General features: G+C 40.8%; 1 protein-coding gene across 6 annotated transcripts in view; it reads left to right on the top strand.

The window, feature by feature from the left end:
- LOC102313913 (ras/Rap GTPase-activating protein SynGAP-like) overlaps positions 1-25,415 on the top strand; it is a 55,127-nt gene that overhangs the window by 24,898 nt on the left and 4,814 nt on the right. For 2 of the 6 annotated variants that reach the window (XM_042218907.1, XM_042218904.1), the window contains 13 exons: positions 45-305; positions 402-737; positions 3,278-3,422; positions 4,235-4,379; positions 4,766-5,002; positions 8,276-8,477; positions 9,307-9,497; positions 11,538-11,751; positions 12,141-12,719; positions 16,086-16,604; positions 16,699-16,860; positions 19,376-19,587; positions 24,257-24,329. In XM_042218907.1, coding sequence (XP_042074841.1) covers positions 45-305; positions 402-737; positions 3,278-3,422; positions 4,235-4,379; positions 4,766-5,002; positions 8,276-8,477; positions 9,307-9,497; positions 11,538-11,751; positions 12,141-12,719; positions 16,086-16,604; positions 16,699-16,860; positions 19,376-19,587; positions 24,257-24,329 — 3,276 coding nt within the window. The remainder of the gene's footprint in view (positions 1-44; positions 306-401; positions 738-3,277; positions 3,423-4,234; positions 4,380-4,765; positions 5,003-8,275; positions 8,478-9,306; positions 9,498-11,537; positions 11,752-12,140; positions 12,720-16,085; positions 16,605-16,698; positions 16,861-19,375; positions 19,588-24,256; positions 24,330-25,415) is intronic. The other 4 variants (XM_005917557.3, XM_042218905.1, XM_014332153.2 and 1 more) reach the window with 4 other exon arrangements.

The following is a 25,415-nucleotide window of genomic DNA, read 5'->3' as shown; positions in this document are numbered from 1 at the left end:
TTATGAGACAGTTTTAAGTAAGGACTGTTATAATGCAGTAACAGAACTCCTCGTTTCACTTCCAGGATAACAGCAGACGGGTGGATAATGTCCTCAAGTTGTGGATCATCGAAGCGCGAGACCTTCCAGCTAAGAAACGCTATTATTGTGAGCTGTGTCTGGATGACATGCTGTATGCACGCACCACCAGCAAGCCCCGCACCGACACCGTCTTCTGGGGCGAGCATTTTGAATTTAACAATTTGCCTACCATTCGTAGCCTTCGTTTGCACCTCTACAAGGAAACGGACAAAAAAAGACGCAAGGTAACGGAAGTGTCTCGTGAAGTCATTTTTAATGCTTTTCGCCTAAACATTTGCAACAAATACGTGAAATAAACATGTTTTTTCTTAAAAATCTAGGAAAAAAGCACATACATTGGCCTTGTTAGCATCCCCATATCCAGCATCACCGGCAGGCAGTTCGTCGAGCAGTGGTACCCGGTGATTCAGTCCAGTGTTCTCGCCAAAAGTGGCGGTGTTGGAAGTACCAAAGTTATCAACGCCTCACTACGCATCAAGTCTCGCTACCAGACAATGAACATCCTCCCGATGGAGCTGTACAAGGAGTTTGCGGAGTACATTACCAACAACTACCGAACACTGTGTGGGGTTCTGGAGCCTCTGTTGAGTGTGAAGAGCAAAGAGGAGGTGGCATTTGCACTGGTGCACATCCTTCAAAGCACGGGGAAGACAAAGGTAAAGAGAGGTCAAATTATGGCTTGTTGGTGTATCTTAAATAATTTATTTTCTTGTCTCCCTCTTTTCTCTTTGATTTGTGTTTTTTAATTTGCAAGAATTTTACAGAAGTACGGTTAGGTCCAAAGGTTTCTGGACAGTGGCACATTTTATTGTGTTTTTTCCTCTTTACAACAGCTCAGTGGATTTTAAATCAAGCAACAATCAAGACTGCAGACTTTGAGCTTTAATTCAAGGGATTTTATAAAAAAAGATTTAAATGAACGATTTAGGAATTACAGATATTACAGTGTGTTTGTGTGTACAGTGTCTCTTTATGTCTGTCTCCACGTTGGGTGAGTGCTGAGTAATTGCATAAGAGAGCATGAGGGTGGGAATGGATGTTTGTATCTGTGTGTGCCTGTTGGTTTGTGTCTTATGTGTTAGGTTGGGTATCAGACGCCACCTCTCTGGGGACCAGCGGCAGGTTCATGGGCAGCCAAGGGTCAGTTATTTGTAATGTTAATGTTGATGTTGGTTCTGATAATACATTTCTAGGATACACTGTATAACCACAGACCAGTCAGGGTACCCATGCTGACCCCTGTCCACTGTCGAAACGCCAACAATGGGCATGTTAGCATCAGAACTCGACCACGGAGCAATAGAAGAGCGTGCCCTGGTCTGATGAATCATGTGTTCTTTCACCTCATGTGTATGACCAGGTGCGTGTGGTCTTTTACCTGGCCAGCTGAAGCAATGTGATGCTTTAGGCCAGGGGTCAGCAACCTTTAACACCCAAAAAGCCATTTGGGCCTGGTTTCCACGCAAAACAAAACACTGGGAGCCGCAAATACTTTTTGACATCTAAAATGAAGATACTGTATATATTGTTTTTTACCTTTATGCTTTGTGTGAACAACTAAAGAGTGTTGCTTATGAAATCCATGAAGTGCTAAAGAGAAAATTACATTTTATTTATGCAATGAACACATTTTGAACTCTTAAAGAAATATAACAAAAAGGAAAGACACCCAGCTGAACTAAAATGATCCATGTAGCAAAGAAAAACTTGTGTACTGCCACCCTTATATCGCCTTTGGGCTTTTGGAGCGTAGCAGAGCCTTGACCTCAATTAAAAAAATAATTGGAATAAAGCACTCTGCTACTAAAAAATTGAAAAATAAATATTTGCAAAATTCTGCATAAATATTTATTTGTTTACTTATATTTATTTTACATGGTAAATGTGTGTGGCGAGGCTTAGTCTGCAGTGCCGCTGCATGGGAGTCGGACGCACCTGAGCGGCACCCGCAATCACGCCTCGCCGCCTTAAAGTCTGTGCTCTCTTTGCTGTTGTGTTGTTGGGCTGTGAGCTGAAAAGCTACAGCCGGCTTTATGCATACAGCAACCGTGTGTGAAAAGTGGTCAATAAAGAGATGCTGAAAAGCATGTTCATGCAAACATCGTCGGGTCTGCCGTGATATGTTTACAATGGGACTTCTGCTCCTGAACCTCTGCGCACAGTGAAGTCACTTTCATCTTTACGCAGGACTGTAAGCTGTCATCTGTGAGGCGTGAGCGGTGTTTGTTTTTAACATAGTTCGCGGTGGAGCTGCTGACATAATGTGGATCCATAATTGGCTGGGGTTGAAAGTCTCAGTAAATGCACAGCGTTTCGGCGGGTGTGACGCTTATTTTGAGCGACGAAAAATAATAAAATATAATTTTATTTTTATATTTCAGTATCACAATAATCTTCCAATTTAGAACTACAAGTTTAAAAAGAACTAATACAAAAAATACACTTCAGCTAAATACTTGTAATTTATTTTCCCAAACCACGCGGAGCTGCAGTATAAGGACTAAAGAGCCGCAGGTTGCCGACCCCTGCTTTAGGCAATGTTCTGGTGGAAAATCTTGGGTCGTCCCATCCACGTGGATGTACCGCCTACCTAAGCATTGTTGCAGACCATGTACACTCTTGGTATTTTGGTATATTCTTAATGGTATTTCTTGATGGCTCTTTCAGTAGGATGTGCACCCTGCCACAAAGCAACAATGGTTCAGGAATGGTTTGAGGTGTTCATCTAGCCTCAAAAGATCCAAGATCTGTGGGTGTGTGCTGGAGAAACAAGGACAATCCATGGAGGCCCCATCTCGCTACCTAAAGGACTGAAAGGATCTGTTGCTAATATCTTGGTGCCAGATTTCACAGCACACCTTTAGGGGTCTAGCGAAATCTATGCTTCAACGGGTTAAGGCAGTTTTGACAGTAAAATGGGGACCAACACAATATTAGGCAGGTGGTCATAATGTTATGCCTGATTGGGATATGAGGCATTTTCAGAGCCTAAAAAAGTAATTAGATCATTAATTGACAAGCAATACTTTTGTTAAACTCCTTGAATTAAAGCTTAATGGTCAATGCATGCACAGTATGATTGTTTGATTTCAGATCTGCTGTGGTGGTGTACAGAGGCAAAACTACGAAACAAAAGTGTCTTATAGACTTAACTGTATGTGTACTCAGCTGCACTGTAAGTGTAATCTCTTCTCAGGAGTTCCTGTCAGACATGGCGATGTGTGAGGTGGATCGATTCATGGAGCGAGAGCACTTGATCTTTCGGGAAAACACACTCGCTACAAAGGCCGTGGAAGAGTACCTCAAACTGATAGGTCACAGATACCTCAAGGAGGCTATAGGTAAGGCTGCTTTATCAGTGCCCTGCTGACTGAATGAAGGTGTGTGTGCTTGAAGCTCTAAGTAAATACCTTTTTACTTCTTACTAAAATAGGCCAAGTTCATGCATAAGTAGCATCTGGCATTTAGTGTAACCGATTGTGCCATTGTTTGATGTTGTGCTTGTTTTTGTGACATGCACAATTACTCCCGTTTGTTGTGGCTCAATTTCAGAAATGCAGTCTCTATGAAAAATAGTCTGTCGCATCAGCAGAGACAAATTATATTTTAATAGGATTTCTGTGGCACAACATTAAATGCAAATGTCTTTTTTGTTAGCTTACATCTCAAAATACAAATGAATGGGGTGTCCGGTGTAAGACAAGTGTAACTAATGCAAGTCTAGTTAGACTAGCTGATTTTCTTTTTTATAAAAACTAGCTAAAATCAAACACATTTAGACATCTCCACTTTCATCCTATTTTTCATTATTTAAATGAAGAATGTTGAGAATTTAAGCTGTGCATCTCTGTGTGTGCGTGCAGCACCACTTTTATTAATCCTTGAAATACTCCTCTGCATTTATAAAACAATCTGTAAAGTAAAAACTATGCATATTTTATATTTATGTTTTTAAGATTCAGCCATTATTAAAGCAGTGTTATATTCACAGTTTTACATTTATTTACTTTAGTTGCGCCATTTTCTAGGGAAAAGGAAACAAATGTACAGTATGTGCAGTTGTGTGCAGGTTCAGTTGTCATTGCAGCTTCTTTTTGTATATAGTTTTTTTTTTCCCTATAAAGGTAAAGACTACGTAATCTACATTTTGTAGGTGACTTTATTCGAGCCTTATATGAGTCTGAGGAGAACTGCGAGGTGGACCCCATGCGTGTCCCACCATCAGTCCTCGCTGACCATCAAGCCAACCTTCGAATGTGCTGCGAGCTCCTACTCTGCAAGATTATCAACTCTCTCTGGTCAGTCTTGTGCCCTCAGAAAGCTCTGTATGTGCAGAACTGTTCTCATTGCATATTAATTGGTGCCTGAAAGTAACAGAGGACTGAAACTTTCAGTCTGCCGTCCATTTTGCCCAGACGAGTCATGTTCTCAATTTCCTTGAAAGCTGCAGAATTAAGTAGAAGTCAGTTAAAAAGGATATTAAACATTTTTTAAACTGAGGAAAAGAAACTGAATTATTAAAATAAACCCTGAACAAATACATTGTTTTGAGCAAGGAAAACTGCTCTTTTCTGTATGTTTTAAGTCTCCTGACCTTGAATTCCCAAGGGTTTCGCATAAGCTATAGCATTTTGTCTTGCTGTTCTCCCTGACAGTGGGAAATAAAATCATGTTCTTGTTTCAGCATATTTCCCCGGGAGCTGAAAGAAGTTTTTGCCTCATGGAGAGCCAGATGTGCTGAGCGCGGAAGAGAGGATCTCGCTGACAGCCTCATCAGCTCCTCTCTGTTTCTTCGCTTCATGTGCCCAGCCATCATGTCACCCTCCCTGTTCAACTTAATGCAGGAGTATCCCGCTGAACGCACGTCCCGCACGCTCACGCTCATAGCCAAGGTGATGCAGAACCTGGCCAGCTTCAGCAAGTGAGTGTCTGTATTCACCTGCCCTCTTACGCCAGCTGTGACGTTACACTCATTTGATTCAGTTCAGTTTTAAATCTGCAGACGTCTGACACTTGTGCTAGGTGGGATGGGTGTCACAGACTGACATCACGCAAATAGAGATTTGCAGTTTTGACTGCCAGGTTATAAGCTGTTACTCACCGACGCTGAACTCTGAGCCACCGCTCTGCACTCAAAGAATTGTCTTGAACATCATAACGAATTCCCCTGGCGTAACTAGGCCCCTGTGATTAGGACATCAAAATCACACACAGTGGTAATTTATTTGACGGCTTTAAAGAACTCTTTAGGATGTGCTCTCAAGGTCACACCTGTTATGCCAAAAATAACTTTTAAGATGAAACTCAGGCTTATTCTTAATTATCCCTTCTAACAGTTACAGACCTGAAACAATTAACTGATTAAACTTAACCTTCTGGATGGGCACTTTTTTGTCAAACAACTTACAGAAAAAAAACAAAAAAAAAACCCGAAAAAAAGAGACTCACTTTGGTGACACTGAGATAATGAAAGTAATTTCTTCCAGTCATACTCTGAGTTTTTAATTCCACACGTACATATAATAAAACATCAAAAGTAGCCAATCACATTTTATATAAAAGAGTATCTTTGAAGAGACCTTAGTTATGAACTAATCCAGTACAAATATTTTCAGGTGAACTTGATCAGAAAAGTGCAGGCCATTAATTTGGAGTGTCTTAAAGTGCACACTAGGATTCCTGTTATAAGTTTTTAAAGTGTGTGTGCAACATATTCATATAACAATAAAAATCCACCCTTTTCTCCTCCTCACTTGCCTCCATAATTTTCTTCAAAACTGCTTTGATCCTTCGCTCATACCGAGAGTGCTAGCTTGTGGCTGCCTTAGCTAAAGCTAATGCTCTGGATAGCATTAGCTTTAACTGCTTTGCCTTCATTAGTGTCTTTAAGATGTCTAAGTTCACCGGGGGTTTGATTAGGTGTGTAATTATGTTTGTTGTTTTGAACATTTTTATGATGATCCCTCGCTGTTTACTTGCTTACTGAACTTCTCGCTCAGAGTGAAGAACGTGCTAATGGCTACAGCCAAACTGTAACGACACCTGGCTGCTTATAGCGTGTGGCTGTGGGTGTGTGAGCGACTATTTGCCTGCTGTGCTTTGTTGTGCATCCATGAAACAGGCAGGCTCGTAATACGACATACGTAAGGCTGACCAGTCTGGACCGAGCGTACTGAAAATCAGGCGATCAAGCAGAATATCTTCAGTTCTTCTACTTATTAAAATTTGATGCCAGCAACATGGTTTAAACAAAGCTGGATCAGAACACTTTTGTAATAAGATACAAAGTAAAATCATTTAACAGTAGTGTTTGTTGAGTTAAAATAAGAATTTAGGTATTTAATATGTCTACTGTATAAAATGTTTTAAAAGGTTCAGAGAAACAAGGGAAATCTCCTTCTGTGAGGTTTAAGGTTACCAACTAATGCAACATTAAAAACTGTGATTCTGTCACTACACTCAACAACCAGGGATGTCAAATTCATTTTATATCGTGCGCCACATACAGCACACTTTCATTCAAGACCAGTAAAACTCCCCTTTCTGTCAGTGTAATGAAGTTTAACTACAGATTTAATCCCTGATATATCTTGATATAAGAACAAGCACTGCAATTTCAACAGCACATCTCAGTTTTTCTACACGATAACAAGATGCTGCTGTAGTAAATTAAAATAAATCAATATGCTTGTTTGGGCTTAAAATGTAAGAAATAAATATGAAAAATTACAGAAAAAGCTCTAGTAGTTAATTCCCCAGACTGCCCTATAATTATGAAACAGAAAATTAAAAAATCACTTAAAAGAAAAAAAAGTGGACACACTGTAAAATACAAAACAAAACAAAAGACCTCCGGGAAATTTTTTATTTAAATTTTTGGACTTTTCTCTCATTTAATTTTTTACCTCTACTAAATCACTCTGAGACCCTGGGATGGTCTCTATCAGTGGATAAAGCTGTAAAACCTATTAAAATACATGTAAAAGTCCAAAATTTATGCTTTCCTTGACATTTTCCATAGGTGCCCAGTGGGCTGGATTTCAGTCTTTGCTGGGCCAATTCTGGCCCTCGGGCCTTATGTTTGATACCCCTGCTCTAAACATCTATGCATCCACAAACACATGTTAGCTCTTTCCCGCTTGGTTGCCTATTAAGGGTAACCCTTTTTTTTTCTTTCCTGAAGGGAGGGGTTTCCGGCCCACTTCCAGAACTTCCAGTTTACTTACTGAAGCTACGCTCGGAAAAACTCGGAACCAATTGCAATGGTCGTTAAACCACATCTTTATTGATACACATGTTGAGGTGTCTTAATCCGTCATTAACTGCACCAATTAAAGGGAAAACATAAATGAGACAAAGAAGAAAACTGTCATGTGGTCTGATTAAAAACTTTTTTTTGGAAACTATGAAAGAAGCCAAAAGAGAGAGTCTTGGTTTTGGTATAAAGTTAAAAAGCCAGCATCCGTGATGGTATGGGGGTGAAATAGTACACTTCTGTAAAAGCTTCCTGAATGCTACATGCAGCTTTTGGGAGCAAACCCATGCTACCATTCAGATATAATCTTTTTAGGGAAGGTCTAGTTTTTGTTTGTTTGAATATTATTAATTTATTTTTTTTTTTTACAATAAGTCAATGACAAAACACATTAAGCATGTATTAGAGCATTAGAGCAGCATGGCTCTGTAGTACAAGAATCCAGTTGCAAAACCGGTGATTGCAGTCCAGACTCGTCACCCGCTGAGAACATTTGATGCATTTCAAAATGAAAAATGCTACAAAGGTGCTCTGACTTGCTGAGCAGCTGAATTCCTACATCAAGCAAGAATAGGAAAATGGTTAGCAAATGCTCACAGTGTGCCGTTATAAGAAAAAGTGATGCAATGTAGTGGTAAACATACCCCTGTCCTGGCTCTTTTGACACATGTTGCAAACATAAAATACAACATTTGCATTTATTTAAACATTAGAGTTAAGTGATTTGCGCATTATTTGGTGCAGCGTGCTGTAACACACTCATAATATCAGAATTACAGAACAACAAGAAAGTCAACGAGCCTTTTGAGTGTATTTCATATAAAACTGTAACAGCTCAAACCCTACGCTTTAGATCCGCTAACAGAGCGCGCAGCGTGTTTCCAAATTCTTCTCTTGTCTTCACGTGTCCTACAAATGTTGCCTGTGATGTGTGTGCAGATTTGGACCAAAGGAGGAATACATGTATTTCATGAATGAGTTCCTGGAAATGGAGTGGGGCTCCATGCAGCAGTTTCTCTATGAGATTTCCAATTTGGACACTGGAGGAAACGCAGGAGGGTTTGAGGGCTACATTGACCTCGGAAGAGAGTTATCCATGCTCCACAGCTTACTGTGGGAAGTCATGGGCCAGCTTAGCAAGGTAGGTGGAATAACTCGATGAGTTCAAATAAACATTTAGTGTCTGTTTGAAAGTTGTTGTTAGTGGAAAGTGAACCATAGTTTTCTGACAAACACAGGAGAGCAATCAGCATTCTAAAAACTGAGATATAATTGGTTTTATAATTAAACTCCAACTTCCTCTCACAGTCCACAGACATGCATCGGGTTAAGTGAACTGGCCATATGTGTGAATATGAGCATGAATTGTTGTCTATCTTTGTGTGTTAGCCCTACAAGACTTGTCATCTGTCCACCTCTCGCCCTGTGGTGGCCCTCTGAATCCGTAAACATGTCAGGAATTGTGCAATGCTCAATTTCCTGATAGTTAGCTAGCTGAATGGAGCTGTCAATAAGACCCCTGAGTGAAAGGATGCAAGTTATAAATGAAAGCTGGAACACACGATTAAAAACCCCCAAAAGACTGATGTGATGTGTGGACTGGCTGCCTGTTTAATAAAGTAGAATATGAGTCAGTTTCATTGAATCTCTAATAAATATTTATTATAGCTTTAAGATATTTGTATGGCAATTTCCTGTCTCTGCGCCCTTTTTTAAAATCACTCCCTGTCAAGCCTTCACCAGCAGTATAATGAATTAAAACCTAGCTCATCAATACACAACATAATTCCTTTTACCTTTTTATCTCGTCTTTTTTCCGGTTGGATCTTTCTCCCAGTTGGCAGTGCTGCTAAAACATGGTCAATAAAATAGCCTGCAGCGGGAAAATAAAAAAGAGTGTGGGAACTGCTGTTTGCAACCATTTGAGCTTTTTGTCTATTCTTGATTTTGAAAACCTGTCCGTTCTGCAGGATGCTATACTCAAACTTGGACCCCTGCCTCGACTGCTGAACGACATCAGCGTCGCTCTGAGGAACCCGCAGCTTCACATGCCGACAAATCACCAGCCGGACCGACCGAAGGACAGACTCTTCTCCCGCCCGTCCTTCAATCGTCTTATGTCCTCTGATTTCCAAAGTCTTATGATGCGTGACTTAAACAGGTACCTTCTTGTGTTTGTGTTTTTTTCTTGTCAGCGATTCTGGACATGAAAATATATTTGCATACACCCAAAGGGAACAAAGCCACAGCAGGATCAGTCCCCGCTGTGACTCTATCAAGACAATATATATTATGCTCACTCAACCCACATAAAGACAGTTTCACAAGGGTGTAATTAGCGACAACACATAAAAAGGCCAAGAATACATAATAAGAGAGTTTTTATTAGCTCAGGACTACACGGGTGTATTTCTAAGAGCCTCTAATGCTAATGCTAATGCACCTCTTCAGGCTTTTAAAGTATTTTATCAATCAGTAAATGTGGGCACCATCTGTTCCCGGACTCTCCTGCCTAAGCTTTTTTCCCTGTGTGCTTTCATTCATGCTAGCACTGTCAGATTGTCAAGAGACTGTTGTGCCATGACTGCCTGTCTAAATGGCCCTTTAACATGAATAACAGTGATTACATTTTGTGGCGCATATTTTGTGTTTGTTAAACGCAAAGTGCAGTCATGTGAAAAGAACATTTGCACACGACTGTGCAATAAGTACACCCTTACTGCTTACACAGGAGGGTAAGTAGCAGTCAGCTGCTGCTAATCAAAGGTACCTGATTGACTGATTATCAGCAAGTGTGATCAGCTTTATGAAAGTTTGCTGGTCTGGAGCATTCAGGTGTGTGTTAAACGCAATGCTGGAAACTTATTTTTAGTTTCTCTGCACAAAGAACAAAACAAAAAGTTACATCTTAGTGTCTACAGGCCTCAGTTAGCATGTCAAATGTTAAAATTCATGACAGTACAATTAGAAAAAGATTGAGCAAGAACAAGAAAATGTCCTTTTGACTGATGAGACCAGAATGAGATGTTTAAATGTAATGCACAGCCCCACATTTGGAGAAAACCAAACACAGCATATCTGCAAAAAGAACCTCATACCAACTGTTAAGCACGACAGTGGAGTGGTGATGATTTGGGTTTGTCCTGTGGACACATGTCCTGGGCACCTTGCAGTCAGTGAATCAACCATGAACTCGTCTGTATACCAAAATATTCTAGATTTGAAAACGAAATTGGGTCATGCAACATAACAATGAACACTAAGCAGAGCAGTGAATCTCTAAGAGAGTCCAGACCTTAATCAGACTGAAATGCTGTGATGAGACCTTAAAAGAGCCGTGCATGAAGAAATGCCTGCAAACTTCAAAAGAGTGGACCCAAATTCCTCCACAATGACTGCAATTAAATTCACCTTACCAAACATTTTATTTGTTAGGGACGAGACCAGAACTAAAACTGTAAAAATTCATTTAAAATCTGCTCATTGCAAATTTAAGAGGACAGTGATGAAACACCTGGAAAGTCAACATCAGGAATGACACACCTGCCGGCGTTAACTCCAAGAGGTATCACACTGACAGAAATCATTCGTCGGATTAGATAATTGTTTTTTTTTTTTTCTATAGTGTATACTGTACTCTTATAGTTGTAATGCATGACTTGCTACAAGGCCTCTAGTGTCTAGTAGGAAAATAAAATCAGTCCGCCAAAATCGAAAACTAAGACTTTTCCCATAAATACTCCCTACGTATACAGTTTTTATTTATTTATTTTTTTTGTACTTCAGATGGGGTGTGGAAATTATGGTTCTAGAGTTCATTTTGTGTGTCACCCATTCTACCCTGCTGGATCACTCACTACTGAAAAGCTCACTTTTATTTAGTTTCAAATGTGAGATTTCAAATTCGACTGCTACACTTCGGAAAAAATTTAAGCTATTTATCTGATTATTCAGATTTTTATATATATATATATATATATATCAGTTTAAATCAATACAAGCAATAAACAGGGGTTACAATATTAAAATACCTCCTTTGTATCAAGGAAAAAAAATTGCCAGCTCTGCAGTTGCTGGACTGCTGAACTGCTCTACCACCTGAGCCAAAGCCACATGACAATCAAATGGGATAATCGAAGATAATGAGCAGAAATATCTTGATGGAGCTCTTTGGTAAGGTGTCTGTTTATTTTTTCTTTAGTTCAATAGACATCTCTCGCCTGCCGTCCCCCACTACTGGAGTGTCAGCTGTAGAATCCCTCACGTCTAACCTGAACATGAGGCGGCACGCTGAACGCGACCTTCGTTCGTCGAGGGAAGTGTTCTATGTGACCCGCCCACCCCTGGCTCGATCAAGCCCTGCGTACTGCACGAGCAGCTCGGACATCACAGAACCTGATCCGAAGGTACTGTGGGTCAGTCACCTTGCATGTGTGATAAATTTCAAAAATCTTTTTTTTTCATGGATGCCAGACTGCCACACTTGTTCATACCACCCAGGAGAAACAACAAACCGCTAATGACTCTATTAGAGTCTGAGAAATTCAGACCCTGTTAACAGTCAGTGGCGTCCCATGTCGGACAACAAATTGGTTGGTTGTTCGTTATTTAAAAGGGACAGTCCACATTAGTAACCATATCTATGAGCTTCAGATTGGTCCCAGAGCTGTTTTTCCCATCTTGACAGATGGTCATCCTAAAAGCAACATATAGGCATATATTTTCTTTGCCATGAGCCAAAAAAAGCTATTTATTAGTATCTATGCTTCTCTTTGGTGCTGTATTGTTTTCTTCTGTCTCTCAGGTCCACAGTGTAAACAAAAGTGTGTCTATGATGGACCTTCAGGACTCTCGTATGAACAGCATTTCCAACCTGAACTCTGTGGGAGACATGCTCACCTCCTCTCAGGCCTCCATCGCAGGTCTCGGCCACAGCTTTGGGAACCTCGGCGGTCCTCTTCGTATGGGCGGGCATTTGCCGAGTGGTTCAGCGGGCTCTGGTCTGAGAATAAGCCAGATGGGTCATGTAGGGGGCCCGACCGAATCCATCTCTCAGCAACAGCAGCAGGCGGCAGCAGCTATGCACTTCCCCCTGTCTTTCCAGAACCCACTATTCCATCTGGCCGCCCAGAACTCCCCGGCTCAGTCGGCCCAGCCTCCCCCTCCTCTTCTCCTCGCCCCTGAGCCTGAGAATGGCCATCACGACTACCCACCGGCCTTTGGCAACAGTGCTTTCTCTCGCAGCGAGGACTTGTCCGCCCTGCGGTCACAGAGCAGTCTGGTACAGCCGAGCATCGTCCACTCACACAGCTACAGTGATGATTTCACCCGGCAGAATCAGAGCAATGACTATGCCTGGCACCAGCTGTCGCTGCAGGTTCAGGTAGGAGTCTAATTTTTCCTGACACATAGAATAAGAAAGTTTGATGTTTCTTTGGCTTTCATAAATAACAGCAAAACATATACAGTTAGGCTCATAAGTATAGGGACAGTGACTACATTTTTGCAGTTTGCTTCTGAAGACAGCTACAGTGGATTTTAAATTAAATAATCCATAATACGTGATTTAAGTCCAGAGTTTGGGCTTTAATTCAAGGGATTTAACAAATGTATGTCATTAACTGTTTAGGAATTTGCAGCCATTTCTATACATCAAAAAAATTAGACTGGAAAATTTTTAAATATGAGGATTTTTTTGAGTTTTCAAAGATTATATGGTGGCTCATCTGATGCTTTTTGATTTTTCTGATCTCATATGAAGCAAATCTCTTAGAGGACTTACTATTTAAGCTGCTTTAGCCTGACAACAGTTGTATTTGCAAGCCACTTTGCAACCTCCTCCTTTCATGCCATCTTTATCTGTTGTCATCAGTGTTTTCATTGTTTTACATGCATGTTTTGCGTCTGCTCTCCTTGGAGATGTCAGAGTAGATTTAAAGCATTAAATAGTACTGCACCCCTCTGTTTCTTAAAAGAATATATTAATTTAAAAAAAAATATAAACAATGCATTTGTGCTGGCTATTTTTGTTAAAACGGGTATCATTTTGTGTTGTAATACAGCAATGTGCAAATGTCTGGAGTAACACTTTGTTTCTTTATATTTTTGCTTCCAAGGAACCAGACTTTCATTTTTTTTTTCACTTTTTCTCAAAAATGGTCTTGAGCGGTACTTCACCAGGCTTTCTTTGGACTTTGAAAATGGTCAGGTACAAGGACTGAACTGAAAATGAGTGAAAAAGAAACCAGAGGAGTGTTTTGTTTGGTTTTTGTGATTCACTTAACTCTAAACTATGAATCATTAAGGCATAAAAAGGCAACTTACTCAAGGGATAAACCAGTGTTTGCTACACACAACATATAACTTAGCAAAAAAATAATTTAAATGTTATATTTTGCCATTTTGTTACTTTGTTTTTATAGACACATCATTTGTTCCCTGTATTTAAATCAGTGAAAAATGCCAAAGATAACGCAATTTGTCAGGCCCAAAAGCAAAATATTTTTGCAACAACTAGGTGATTCCCAAAGACTGATTAGCTGTAACCTTGGCATATCTTAGCTTGGTGTGCAGTGCGTCCTTAAAAAAATCTGAGGAAACTGAACAAGAGGACAACAGAAAAAGAAGCGGTAGGCCTAAAAAATTATTTGCAAAAAATGAACAGTATCTGAAGAAACGGGGAAAATATCCAGCAGAGAGCTAACACAGGACCTGAAGGAAGTATCTGGGCCTTCAGTTTAACTGCTGTTCATCAGAAATCGTTTCGGTGGAAGGGTGACTGTGAAGAAGCCATTATTAAAGATAGGAAACATGAAGAAAAGACTTCGGTATGCCAGATTACACAACTGGACTGAAAATCAATGACAACAGGTCCGATTGAGTAAAAAATTTGTAATTTTTTGGTTCAAGTTATCGTCATTATATATGGACGAGCTCAGGGGAGTGACAACCATGAGGGTCTACAGTCATCTGTAAAACATGGTGGAGGCTCTGTCATGGTTTGAGGCTACATTTCTGCCACTGGTGTTGCAGATTTGGTTAAAATTGATAGACATGCAATGTTATCTGGAAACCAGCCTTATTTTTCAGCATGATCCCAAATGCACTGCCAATGCAGTAAAAGCATACCTGGATAGAAAAACTCACAATGGCACACTGTCAGTCATGGATCTTGGCATAAAACAGAATAAAAGGCAGCAGATATCCAAAAAGAGCCGTGAATGTCCATCAAGAAACCTGGAGAACTATTCATGCCGAATACTTAAAGAAATTATAATAAAGCTTTGTCAGTTAGTTAAGGCTGCATTGAAGAATAACCATGGTCATACCGAACACTGACTTTTAGCTCATTAGAATTATATAGCAGTTTTTACCTCATATATTGCATTTCCATGTATTTCCATGTTTGAATAAATGCTTCGCCAATTTCCCACTTTCCTAGCAAATATAGAGCAACAGGAGGTGATTCAGAACAGTTGCACAAGTTTTTTTTTTTTTTTTTAATTCCCTAAATATATGATTTAAAATATCACTACCGCGTCTTTTGCATGTTGTGATGAGGACGGCCACAGCCAAGCTCTGTTAAAAAAGATCTGTATTGTTTTGGTTGTTTTTTTGTAATTCCCAGCCAAATTGCCTAACATACTTAGAGGCTTGCCATTTATTCTTAGTGTGAGTTTAACACCTCGACTGAGTCACTGAATTCAGATTAGCATTTGGAGTCCATTAGGTCCTCCTTGCACTTTTGTTTTCGCTGTGTTGAGACTGGTTGTCAGATTGCATATAAAGCTCAAATGTTTTTTTGTTTTGTTTTTTTAAATGGCCCTTTCCTGAGCTGCATGATATGCAAATGCGACAGAAACCTAAGGGTACTTGACAGGCTACAGACAACGCACTGAAGTATCATTCACTCGCCTGCTCTGCTGAACTTTATAGAGCGCTTGACATCCATCACACACTGTGTCCTCATTTCGACGGAGCTGGATACTCGCGGTCGGTCAATAGGGCAGGAAAAAGTGTTGAAATGCAGATACTACGCGGGTAGTTATTAATCAGTCTGTGTCGTAAGATTGAAAACTTGAGTTAAAGCAATTAAGTTAAACTGCCATTTGTTTAATAGAGTTTAGAGATTCTCGCATTTTACAAAAAATGTAAATGAAACGGCTTGTAGTGAACTTTTTGGCTTTTTGGGGCTGTTGATCCATCACAGTGACAAGTTTACTATGACATCTGTGTAAAATGATAGCGTTTAATGACGGTGTCATGTAGTTGAGCTATTTCTGTCCTGATGCGTGGGCTTTAATGGAACAAACATCACAAGCCTCCTGCGTATTAATGCAGATGGTGTAATCAGGAGAGTGCTTTATGAATTCATTACCTTTCCTTCTATCCATCTATCTGTTTATTCATATGCATACGTCTGATGTTTTAACACTAAATGGCTATTCATGACCATCCACACCTCTCGGGTTAACTGGGGCGGGTGTGTTTATGTCTCCAGTGTCAGAACGAAACATCAGCTTTTGGTGGTTATATACTCACCTGAAGGCTGAACCCAGAAACCCTGGGTTTCAATTAATATGTGTGGCACTGAGGTAGTAGCCATTAAATACAGAGCAAAGTAAAGGTTAAAGACAGGCTGATGTCCAATCAGCTGCTTTTGTGTTTTCACATGCACCTCTGTTCAATAAGTCAGAAAGGTTGAGTGAGTATTATTAATTATTTGCCTTTAATTCTCCTCTTCTCTTAGGAGTCTCTTCAGCAGCAGCACCTGATGGGCGTCACATCTCAGACACCCACAGGCACAGGCACGCCTGCATCTTTGGCCACGCCTCCCACCACAGTCCATCCTGTCCGCCAGACATCCATCGCCGCCCAGCACCTCAAGTCCCAGCGGTCCATTAACACCCCGGCCACTTCCACGCCTCCAAAGGTCCGTCCTCAGAGCAGAAACCTCCTCCTTAACTCTTCTGAAACAAACTCGAGCGGCAGTCAGCCAAAATCCCGGCAGGCTCAGCAGCAGCCACAACAGCAGCAGCAGCAGACGCAGCAGCCGACGGTGCAGACGCAGCAGGACGGGCAGCTGTCGGTGACAGACAGTCCGGCTCCTGGGCTCCCGTACCAGACGAGCTCCGCCAAAGAGAACCAAGTCCCGCCGGCAGGCGCAGAGGAGGCAACGGACACGCCCACAAAAAGCACCAAGAAGCCTCAGCAGTCACAGCTGCAGCCGCCACAGCAGCATCTGCTCAAGCCAGTCGTCAATAAGCAGGTGAGTTTCAAAACAACAAAAATATACACAAGAATCACTGTTAAATGTCATGGGACAGAATCTAACTACTTAGACCAATACGTGCTTGTTTCAGGGTTCTCAGTCCACTTTGAACACCCCGTCCCTGAATGAGCGGACGGTTGCCTGGGTGTCCAACATGCCACATCTCTCTGCTGACATCGAGAGCCTGCGGCCGGACCGTGAGGGCCAACTCAAAGAGTACTCAAAGAGTATGGATGAGTCACGGCTGGAAAGGGTTAGCAATTTTTTCCCCCCTACACCTCTTCAAATAATACACATAACGTTTGCACCTTTCGTCCACACGTAAACGGCATTTTCGGTCACTGAAAACGGAGATTTTTAAAAACTCCGGCCAGGGTGGATATTTTTGAAAACTCAGTTTTTGCATTTATGTGTGGATGAGAAAAACAGAAAACGCAGCATCAAAGGTGTGCGCCTTTTTTGACGTCACACTGTGCGCCACGTTATTGTTTCGGTGAAATGAATTTCTACAATACTGTTACTGTTAATTGTACTCTCTGCAGTGTTTAAATGCTTACATATACACACATAGTTACTGTCCCTCCACACATACCACTCGGTTCTGCTTCTATGCTCCATCCTTGTTTACTATTTCCCACTGAGGCTTCTAGACTTCTGATTGGCCAACATTTCTACACGGTTAGGAATATATCGCCACCTGCTGCTTTGGCATGTTCATAGCAGCGTTTTCCTTCATTTCTGCGTTTATGTGTGGACGGGATTATTTTTTTAAAACGAAAACAGAAAATCTCCGTTTTCAAAAATACCCGTGTACGTGTGGACGTAGCCTCAGTTAATGCAATGTGTTTAGGCTCTGTGGCTGCAAACCAGCACAAATTATCACCCTTCCACCACTTGACAGCTGGTATGAGGTGTTTTGTGCTGGTGTTTGGTTCCTGCAAAACGTGGTGCTGGTCATTATGGCCAGACATCTGCACTTTGGTCTGGTCTGTGCAAAGGGTTTTGTTGTGAAAGTATTGTGGTTTATTCTTTCTAGAGAAAACAGGCTTTCTTCTGGCAACCCTTCCAAACAAACCGTACTTGTTCAGTCGTTTTCAAATTTTATTGTCATAAACTTTAACATCTAACAGGATAACTGCGGCCTGTAAAGTCTGAGATGTATCTCTCGGGTTTTTTGTCATTTCACTGAGCATTTTGCCATTTGACCTTGGGATGAAATAGCTGGGACGTCCACTCGGAGGAAGATTGTGGCATTGTGTTTACTAATACCTGAATGCACCAGACCAGCAAACTGCCAGAACTTCTGCTTTTCTAGAAGAGCTCACAGTTGTTGAAGATCAGTTAATCAAGTGCATTTGATTAGCAGCACCTGCCCTCTGCTTACCCTCTTAGTTCCTATAGAAGCTTTAAAGATGTACTTAGTTTTTTATAGGGCTGTAAAGGTGTCATCCTTGTGTAGCCATGAATCACTTTGATCACTGCTGTCACATTCTGACCACTTGTGCATCTGCGATGTGTGTTGGATCTCCTTCATTGTGTCTGATCAGGATCCTTTAACTGAAGTTTAATTTAGAAGAAGCAGCTGTGCAGATTCAAATTTCTTATAAAGAAATTTTGGGGCAACCGTGGCTCAGGGGGTTGGGAAGCGCATCTGTAACCGGAAGGTCACCGGGCTCTCTGCCCTGGTCGTTGTGTCCTTGGGCAAGACGCTTTACCCTACTGCCTACTGGTGTTGGCCAGAGGGGCCGATGGCGCGATATGGCAGCCTCGCTTCTGTCAGTCTGCCCCAGGGCAGCTGTGGCTACAACCGTAGCTTGCCTCCACCAGTGTGTGAATGCGAGAGTGAATGAATAGTGGCATTGTAAAGCGCTTTGGGTGCCTTGAAAAGCACTATCCAATCCATTATTATTATTATTATTATTATTATTATTATTATTATTATTATTATTATTATTATAAAGCATGGTGATGACTGAATATTGTGTTGCTATGTTTAAAAAAATAAAACAAACACAAAAAATGCAATTTTTTTTTTAAAAGTCAATGAATGCGGGAGGACTGTCGTATGCTGGCATCTGTCACAGCTGAGGTCGTCAACCAAATGTTCTCCCTCAGATGCCTCATAATGTTTAGGATACTGCGCTGACAGATTGGCCCTGAGGGTACAAATTGTACAACACAGTAAAAATCAACAAAAAGACAAACTGGTGTGTGAGGATCTTTCATTTCTGTGTGGATCAGTTGAATCAGACTGATGCAGAATTTGATATTTGCTCTGTGCACAAGTTTGAGTTCCCTTGTGAAATCACACATATGCACAAATGGTCAGAACAGGACTTGTAAAAATAGCAGCCACGCTGGAAGCAGCCCAGAGGTGCACAAGGAGATGACCTCAAATGGAAGATTGGCTAAATATAAAAAGAGTGCAGTTGATTTTTATACATATGCATGCTTCTCTTGCCTCCAGATTGGAGCTTTAACACAATTATGCAGGGGTATTGGCAGAAAGCATTTTGTATAATGAATAACTCCCACACTTGCGCCTATTTTAGAAACAATGCAGTGCTTAAGAGATTGAAACTGGTGCACATTAAAGCCCAACACTACTCCACTTCACATTTATCCCACTTGTTGCTCAACATAAAAGAGAACTGAACAATAAAGTGTCGTCTCCATGGATAAAATCACTCATCATTCAGGATTTTTTTTTTTTTCGGAATACCAATAATGACATGAGTGAAGTGCAATTATTTCATTCACTCTTTCAGGTTAGAGAATACGAAGAAGAAATTCACTCGTTAAAGGAGCGACTGAAGATGTCTCATCGCAAACTTGAAGAATACGAGCAGCGACTTCTGTCGCAGGAACAACAGACCAACAAGATCCTGCAGCAGTATCAGAACCGCCTGGAAGACAGCGAGCGCCGCCTGAAGCAGCAGCAAATGGAGAAGGACTCTCAAATCAAAGGCATCATCAACAGGTGATTAGTGTGGCGTTCAAGCTCAGGCTGGTAGACGTGAGGCTGTGCCAGTTACTGCCGGGCTTCATCGCGCTAATGAGATTTATCACACTGATATACATTTTTTTTTTAGTTGGCTCGCACACGTTGCTATTAAATTCATGAAATAACCAAAACTTTAAGTCAACACTAAGTTTCAAAATAATGCCCAACATCACAATAAAATATCTAACTGTAAAGTGGAGTGCGATGAAACAGAAATGGTGCTTTTAGCATGGGTTACACTCAACACTCATTGGACCTGGTCAGATAAAGACTTCTGTCATTAGCAGTCCATTTTGTTTAAAAGCACTGCGAGCTGTAGACTGAAGCTCTAAAAGGTGGTTAAAAGATGGTCACCAGCTTCTCTAGGTTTCCAGAAATTGCCTCTAGCTGTTCTGAAGCTCAGAATAACACCGCTCGGCTGAGTGGAGGAAGCAGCATTAAATGCCATTCGAAACTAAACTCAAAGACCTTCACAAACTATGACTAAACATTAAGTACTGAAATGCAGCTTGCGTCATGCCACATGTATCATTGTTCAGCATTTTGGGAAACATGTTTTCTTTCTTTCTTGCAGAGAGTTTAGAGAGAAGATTGGAGACAGTTAGCATTAGCTTAACCGTAGCGTTAGCATTAGTTTTTAGATTTCTGTTGTTTTTTTTGTTTTTTTTTTATAGGATTCAGAGGCTTTCACTATGTATTTCTTACTTACTCACTTACTTTTGAAAACTCTTTACGCCAAGCTAAACGCCCCCTGCTTTGACTCTGTGGATTTTTTGTGTAAAATCAACTGATCGTCACCTTTTGTGTATTCATCCACCTATTTTTACACATGTTACACAGCACATACAGTGGATACTGCACTGTGCAAATGTTTTGAGGCGCTGCTCATTTCTTTATATTTTGCCTGGAAAAATGGTAAATAGATGTAGCAATTAACAGAGTTAATATAATTTTAACCCCCCCTGCCCCTTTATTCTTCAACACAGCCTGAACCCCTTGATGCAGCTTTCATGTCATTTCTTTAAGTAGTCTTCATGAATAGTTCTACAGTCTTCTTGAAGGACATTCAGAGCTCTTCTTTGGATGTTGGCTGCTTTTTTTGTTCTGTTTTCTGTCAACATGATCCTACACTGCTTTATAATGTTAAGGTCCAGGCAATGGGGAGGCCCATCCATGACTGATAGCATTCCACTGTGTGTTTTTCTATCCAGGTAGGCTTTTACTGCATTGGCACTGTGTTTGGGATCATTGTCATGCTAATAAATGAAGCTGTTGCTGTTATGATGTCCAGATAGTATTGCATGGCACCTCAAAACTAATATTACGTATCTCAGTTTTCATGCGATCTCTAATAACGCTATCTTAAATTCTGAATATTTATAGATGACTGTAGACATTTATCTCAAATTTGAGGTTCATTCATCACTCTTTAAGACCTGTTGCCATACCTCAGCCTTTTCTTCCTGCTTACCTTCCTTAAGAATGGCTTCTTGACAGCCACTCTTCTATTCAGATTATTTATGATGAGGCTTGAGTGAACAAACAATAGACTGACCAAAGGTCCAGATGCATCTCTCACTTCCTGTGTCAGTTTTTTGCTGGATTTTTTTTTGTTGTATGTCTTAAGGATGAGACTTTCAGATACTGTTCATCTGCTGTAGATGTTTTTTAGGCCTGATGTCTCTTTTTTTTTGTCAAGGAGATATCAAGGAGAGATTTTCCTCAAAGCTCTTTTAGGAATCAACATTGTGGTTCAACGATAATGTTCTATGCCTCTCAAACGGTGCAATCGTTGGCATTTTTCATAGATTCAACAGGAAAAAAATGAGAACACACTGCTAGTAACAACGTTCCTGAAGAAACCATTTCAAATTGGTTCTTTGATAAGTTGTCTATGATGTATAGACACAACACTCATTCATCCCTTGAGTTTCTATGTTTCAGTTATGCTTGAATAAAGATCACTTTTTAAAAAATCAAGAAAGTCGGCCTCCTTCAAAGCGAAAGATAAAGAAATGAGGGTTCACTCAAGCCTTATGCACAGTATGGTATAATCACAAGTATTCTTCTTTTAGCTGCTCCCATTAGGATTAGCCACAGTGGATCATCTGCCTCCATCTCATCCCAGCACTCTGCATGTCCTCCTCAGCTACATCCATGAACTTCCTCTGTGGTCTTCCTCTTTTCCTCCTGCCTGGCATCTCCATATTCAGCGTCTCTTATCCGATGGATCTACAATCCTCCCTCTGCACATGTCCAACCATGTCAGTCTTGCCTCTTTGGAAAGCTCAACCCGAGCTATCCTTCTGAAGTAGTCATTTCCAATCTTGTCCATTCTGGTCCTTTCCAATGAAAATCTTATCTTCAGCTCTTCCACCTCCACCACTTGTCTTATAGTTAGTGCCACCAACTCCAAGCCTCTTCTCAGCTTAGCTTCAACAACTCTTTCCCATATCTTCATGGTATGGCTCATGAGCTTTGTTCCACCCCCTGTAGTTATTACATCTCTTCTCATCGCCCTTGTTCTTTAAAACTGGTTCTAGTGCATGTCTTCTACATTCCTTAGACATCTCATGTGCTAAAATCGAGTTAACCACTCTGGTCAATAAATGCTCTGCCCTCTCTCTTAGATATCTCCACATCAAATATGTCAACCACCTTTGTACTCTTCATCCAACACTGTGCAGGATTCTTCCTTCTTCAACTTCCATCACTTAATCTTTGTCTTTACTCACTTCCTCTTCTCGATTGTGTGTCAACCTACACACTGCCATCCGATGCTCCCCTGACACCACCTTGCAGAGTCGTATCTGTTTCACATTGCACCTTCTGCATAAGATGTAGTCCACCTATGTACACGCCACTCTTATACATACATGCTGTATATTCACAAGTATGCAAGGCTGAAATTTTGGGAGCACTGCATGAAACAAAATGCATTAAAGAACGAAGGAAACAGATTTATTATAGATGTGCCACTAGTGCATTAGACTAAAACATCCCATCTGTGCGAGTGGTTAGACTTTAATGGTCCGTTCCCACCTAATGTGTCATTCGTCACAAAAACTGCAGGAAAATTAAAAAAAACTAACAGCGAGGGAGACCGTTCATATTGGCTGTGCATAACCTGTAATCGGAGGTTTATTCACCAATCAGCAGCTGGCTCTGTTTAATAAGTCCAAGAAAGGGTATGAAGAGTGTAGTACTTAAAAAAGAAAAAAAAAATGTATATATGTAAAAATTACACACTTGTCCTGTGGGTGGCCTAGTATCTTTCAAGCTTTTATCCTCTACCAGAGGCCTGCGCAGTATCTTAGCTGTTCCTAGGACTGCGCTCTTCTGGACAGAGATCTCGGATGCTGTTCCTGGGATCTGCTGGAGCCACTCGCCCAGTTTGGGAGTCACTACACCGAGTGCTCCGATTACTACTAGGACCACTGTTACTTTCACCCTCCACATCTTCTCAAGCTCCTCTCGCAGCCCTTGGTATTTCTCAGGCTTCTCATGTTCCTTCTTCCTGATGTTGCTAACACTTAGTATGACTACATCTATCCGGCTGCTATATATCAGCAGTAAAAGACTGATGGGGTATTGGTGAATGCCGTAACTACAGAACGAGGTGACATTAGAGTTTAAAACTGAAACCATAGGTGCATCTACTAAAACTCATTATTATTCTGAGTTTGATTCTCAGTGTTCTCAAATTTAAGGACAGAGGTCAAGTTTTCTAATAATCTTGTGAGTTTGATGAAGAAAAAGGTAGGATTTTGAAATTGATATCATAATTGCATCTACCAGGGGGCTGAGGAGAAGCACTGAGAGCTGCCAGTATTTTCTTTAATTTTGTTTTTGCAGTTTTCCACCATTTGAGATGTGACTCGCATACACAGCATCATTATTGTTCTTGTTTTATTTTTGTTTTTCTCCTTTCTCCACATTGGTTAAATGGCATCAGACTTTTGTTTCCACAGGGTACCGTTTACTTGCTGAGTAGAGTCGAGATAATCTCAAACCTTCAAACACAAAGCAAATTAGGCATAATTCCCAAATGTGGTACATTTAAATATAACTAATGCCAGAAACTTCACACCCATTAAACTAGAATATCAATGTAAACACCTCTGGTGTGGTTATGTGTCAAGTTATTTATTTAACACTCATTGATTTTACTGTAGTAAGTATTAAAAGGAGGAGGAAACCAGGCCAGAATAACAAAGATGATAGCTTTGGGGCAAATACTACTTGGAATGAAGTTGAGTTTATAACTAATGAGATGCTGGTGTACCACAATAAATTCCTTTCTGAAAGCTACATTTTTACAAAATGCACAAAGCTAACATGTCATCTCATTGGGTTGAACCCATATGAAAAGATGGGTGTACACTTAACCGTCTTAAACACACTCATTTCACAAATTCTCTATCTCCGCAGTTGAATGTGAACTTCCTCAGTAGCTGAATCAGAGCCTCGGGAGGCTCTGATTCAGCTTCAGGCAGCTCTGAGGATGGCTGAATGTGCCCACAAACATGTCAAGACCTTAATATCATCATATGGCCGCATAATCCTACAGTAAAAATGAAGAACACCGGCTTCATTATTCTATTTTTGTCAACCGGTATGTTTGTTTCTATTTCCCTGTTGTCAGACTCATGGCTGTGGAAGATGAGCTGAGAGGGGGTGCCATTCCTGATATTAAGCCTCGAATCCTCACAGACCAGGTTTGTGCCTGTGTCTACCTCTTTTATCATCCCTATTCGCTAATCCAGTCATGTCCTAAAACACTTTTGCTTCATTCTTGCATCACATCCAGAGCATTTGCCGCAAAGCCAGTGCAGGGGAAAAGTTTGCAGCTGTCATACACGCCGCTTATCCCCATCTTTCAAAAGTACATATGTCACATCTGAAATCACATCTTACCATTTACTGCACACGCCTGAAGGGGGAATGGCGCTGATTCTCAAAATCAACACCTGGGGTTTATGTACTGAGTGTGTCTATGTGAAGGAATAGCACGTCTTCAACACAGAAACCGAATGTTATTTACCACAAAAACACGCATTCATCATGAGAAAACCTTGACTGTGACTCACCAGCAGCATCACAGTAATCCTTCAGGGCTTGGTTTCATGAATGCACCATGTGGGCTGAATGGTGACGCAGGTGAAGAGGCTGCGCGCGGCTGCTGAGTTAGTGCCGAAATGTGCTGTACTTAAAAATATACTGTCACCTTCTTTTGAAGCTCTCGGTGTCAGGAGCAAACAGTAAAAATAGCCTCTCGAAAATACAGACCACACATAGAAATCTTCAATGGGCCTGCTGTGAGATTGTAAATGTTTTTACACCAGACTTCTCAAACAAATGTGAGTGAGTGATGAGGAAAAACAATCAAACCTTGCAACCAAATTTAGACCCTAGTAAAACAGTTTCATTTGGGCTAAGCGCTAAGTAGGATTAGTCTTTTAGCTCAAAGTGCTGTCATGGGGTAAATACTCGCTGAAGAAGAATAAATGTGTTGAGAAATGTTATTCCTTCAGATCGGGGGAGTTGCGCTAATTACGATGAGCCTCCTCATGACCGAAACTGAAATTTAAACAAATGGTTTAAGACATGTTTGTCTGCCTTCTTCAAAGGAATTAGATGGAAAAAAAATCTTTATAGAAGATTTGAAACTGCTGCTAGCAAACGTTAGCTTATCTTAACACCAAGACTGGAAACTGGGGGAAAAACAGCTACTCTGGCCTTTTCCAAGGTGTCTTTCATGCACCTCAGAGGCCTCATCATTGATGTATTAACAGCAGATTTGG

This window comes from Haplochromis burtoni, unplaced genomic scaffold (genome assembly GCF_018398535.1).
Source record: "Haplochromis burtoni strain Fernald_Lab_line unplaced genomic scaffold, NCSU_Asbu1 Contig_25, whole genome shotgun sequence".
In the NCBI taxonomy this organism is placed as follows: domain Eukaryota; kingdom Metazoa; phylum Chordata; class Actinopteri; order Cichliformes; family Cichlidae; genus Haplochromis; species Haplochromis burtoni.
Note: the sequence above shows the minus strand (reverse complement) of the source record. Positions and strands in the feature narration are given on the sequence as shown.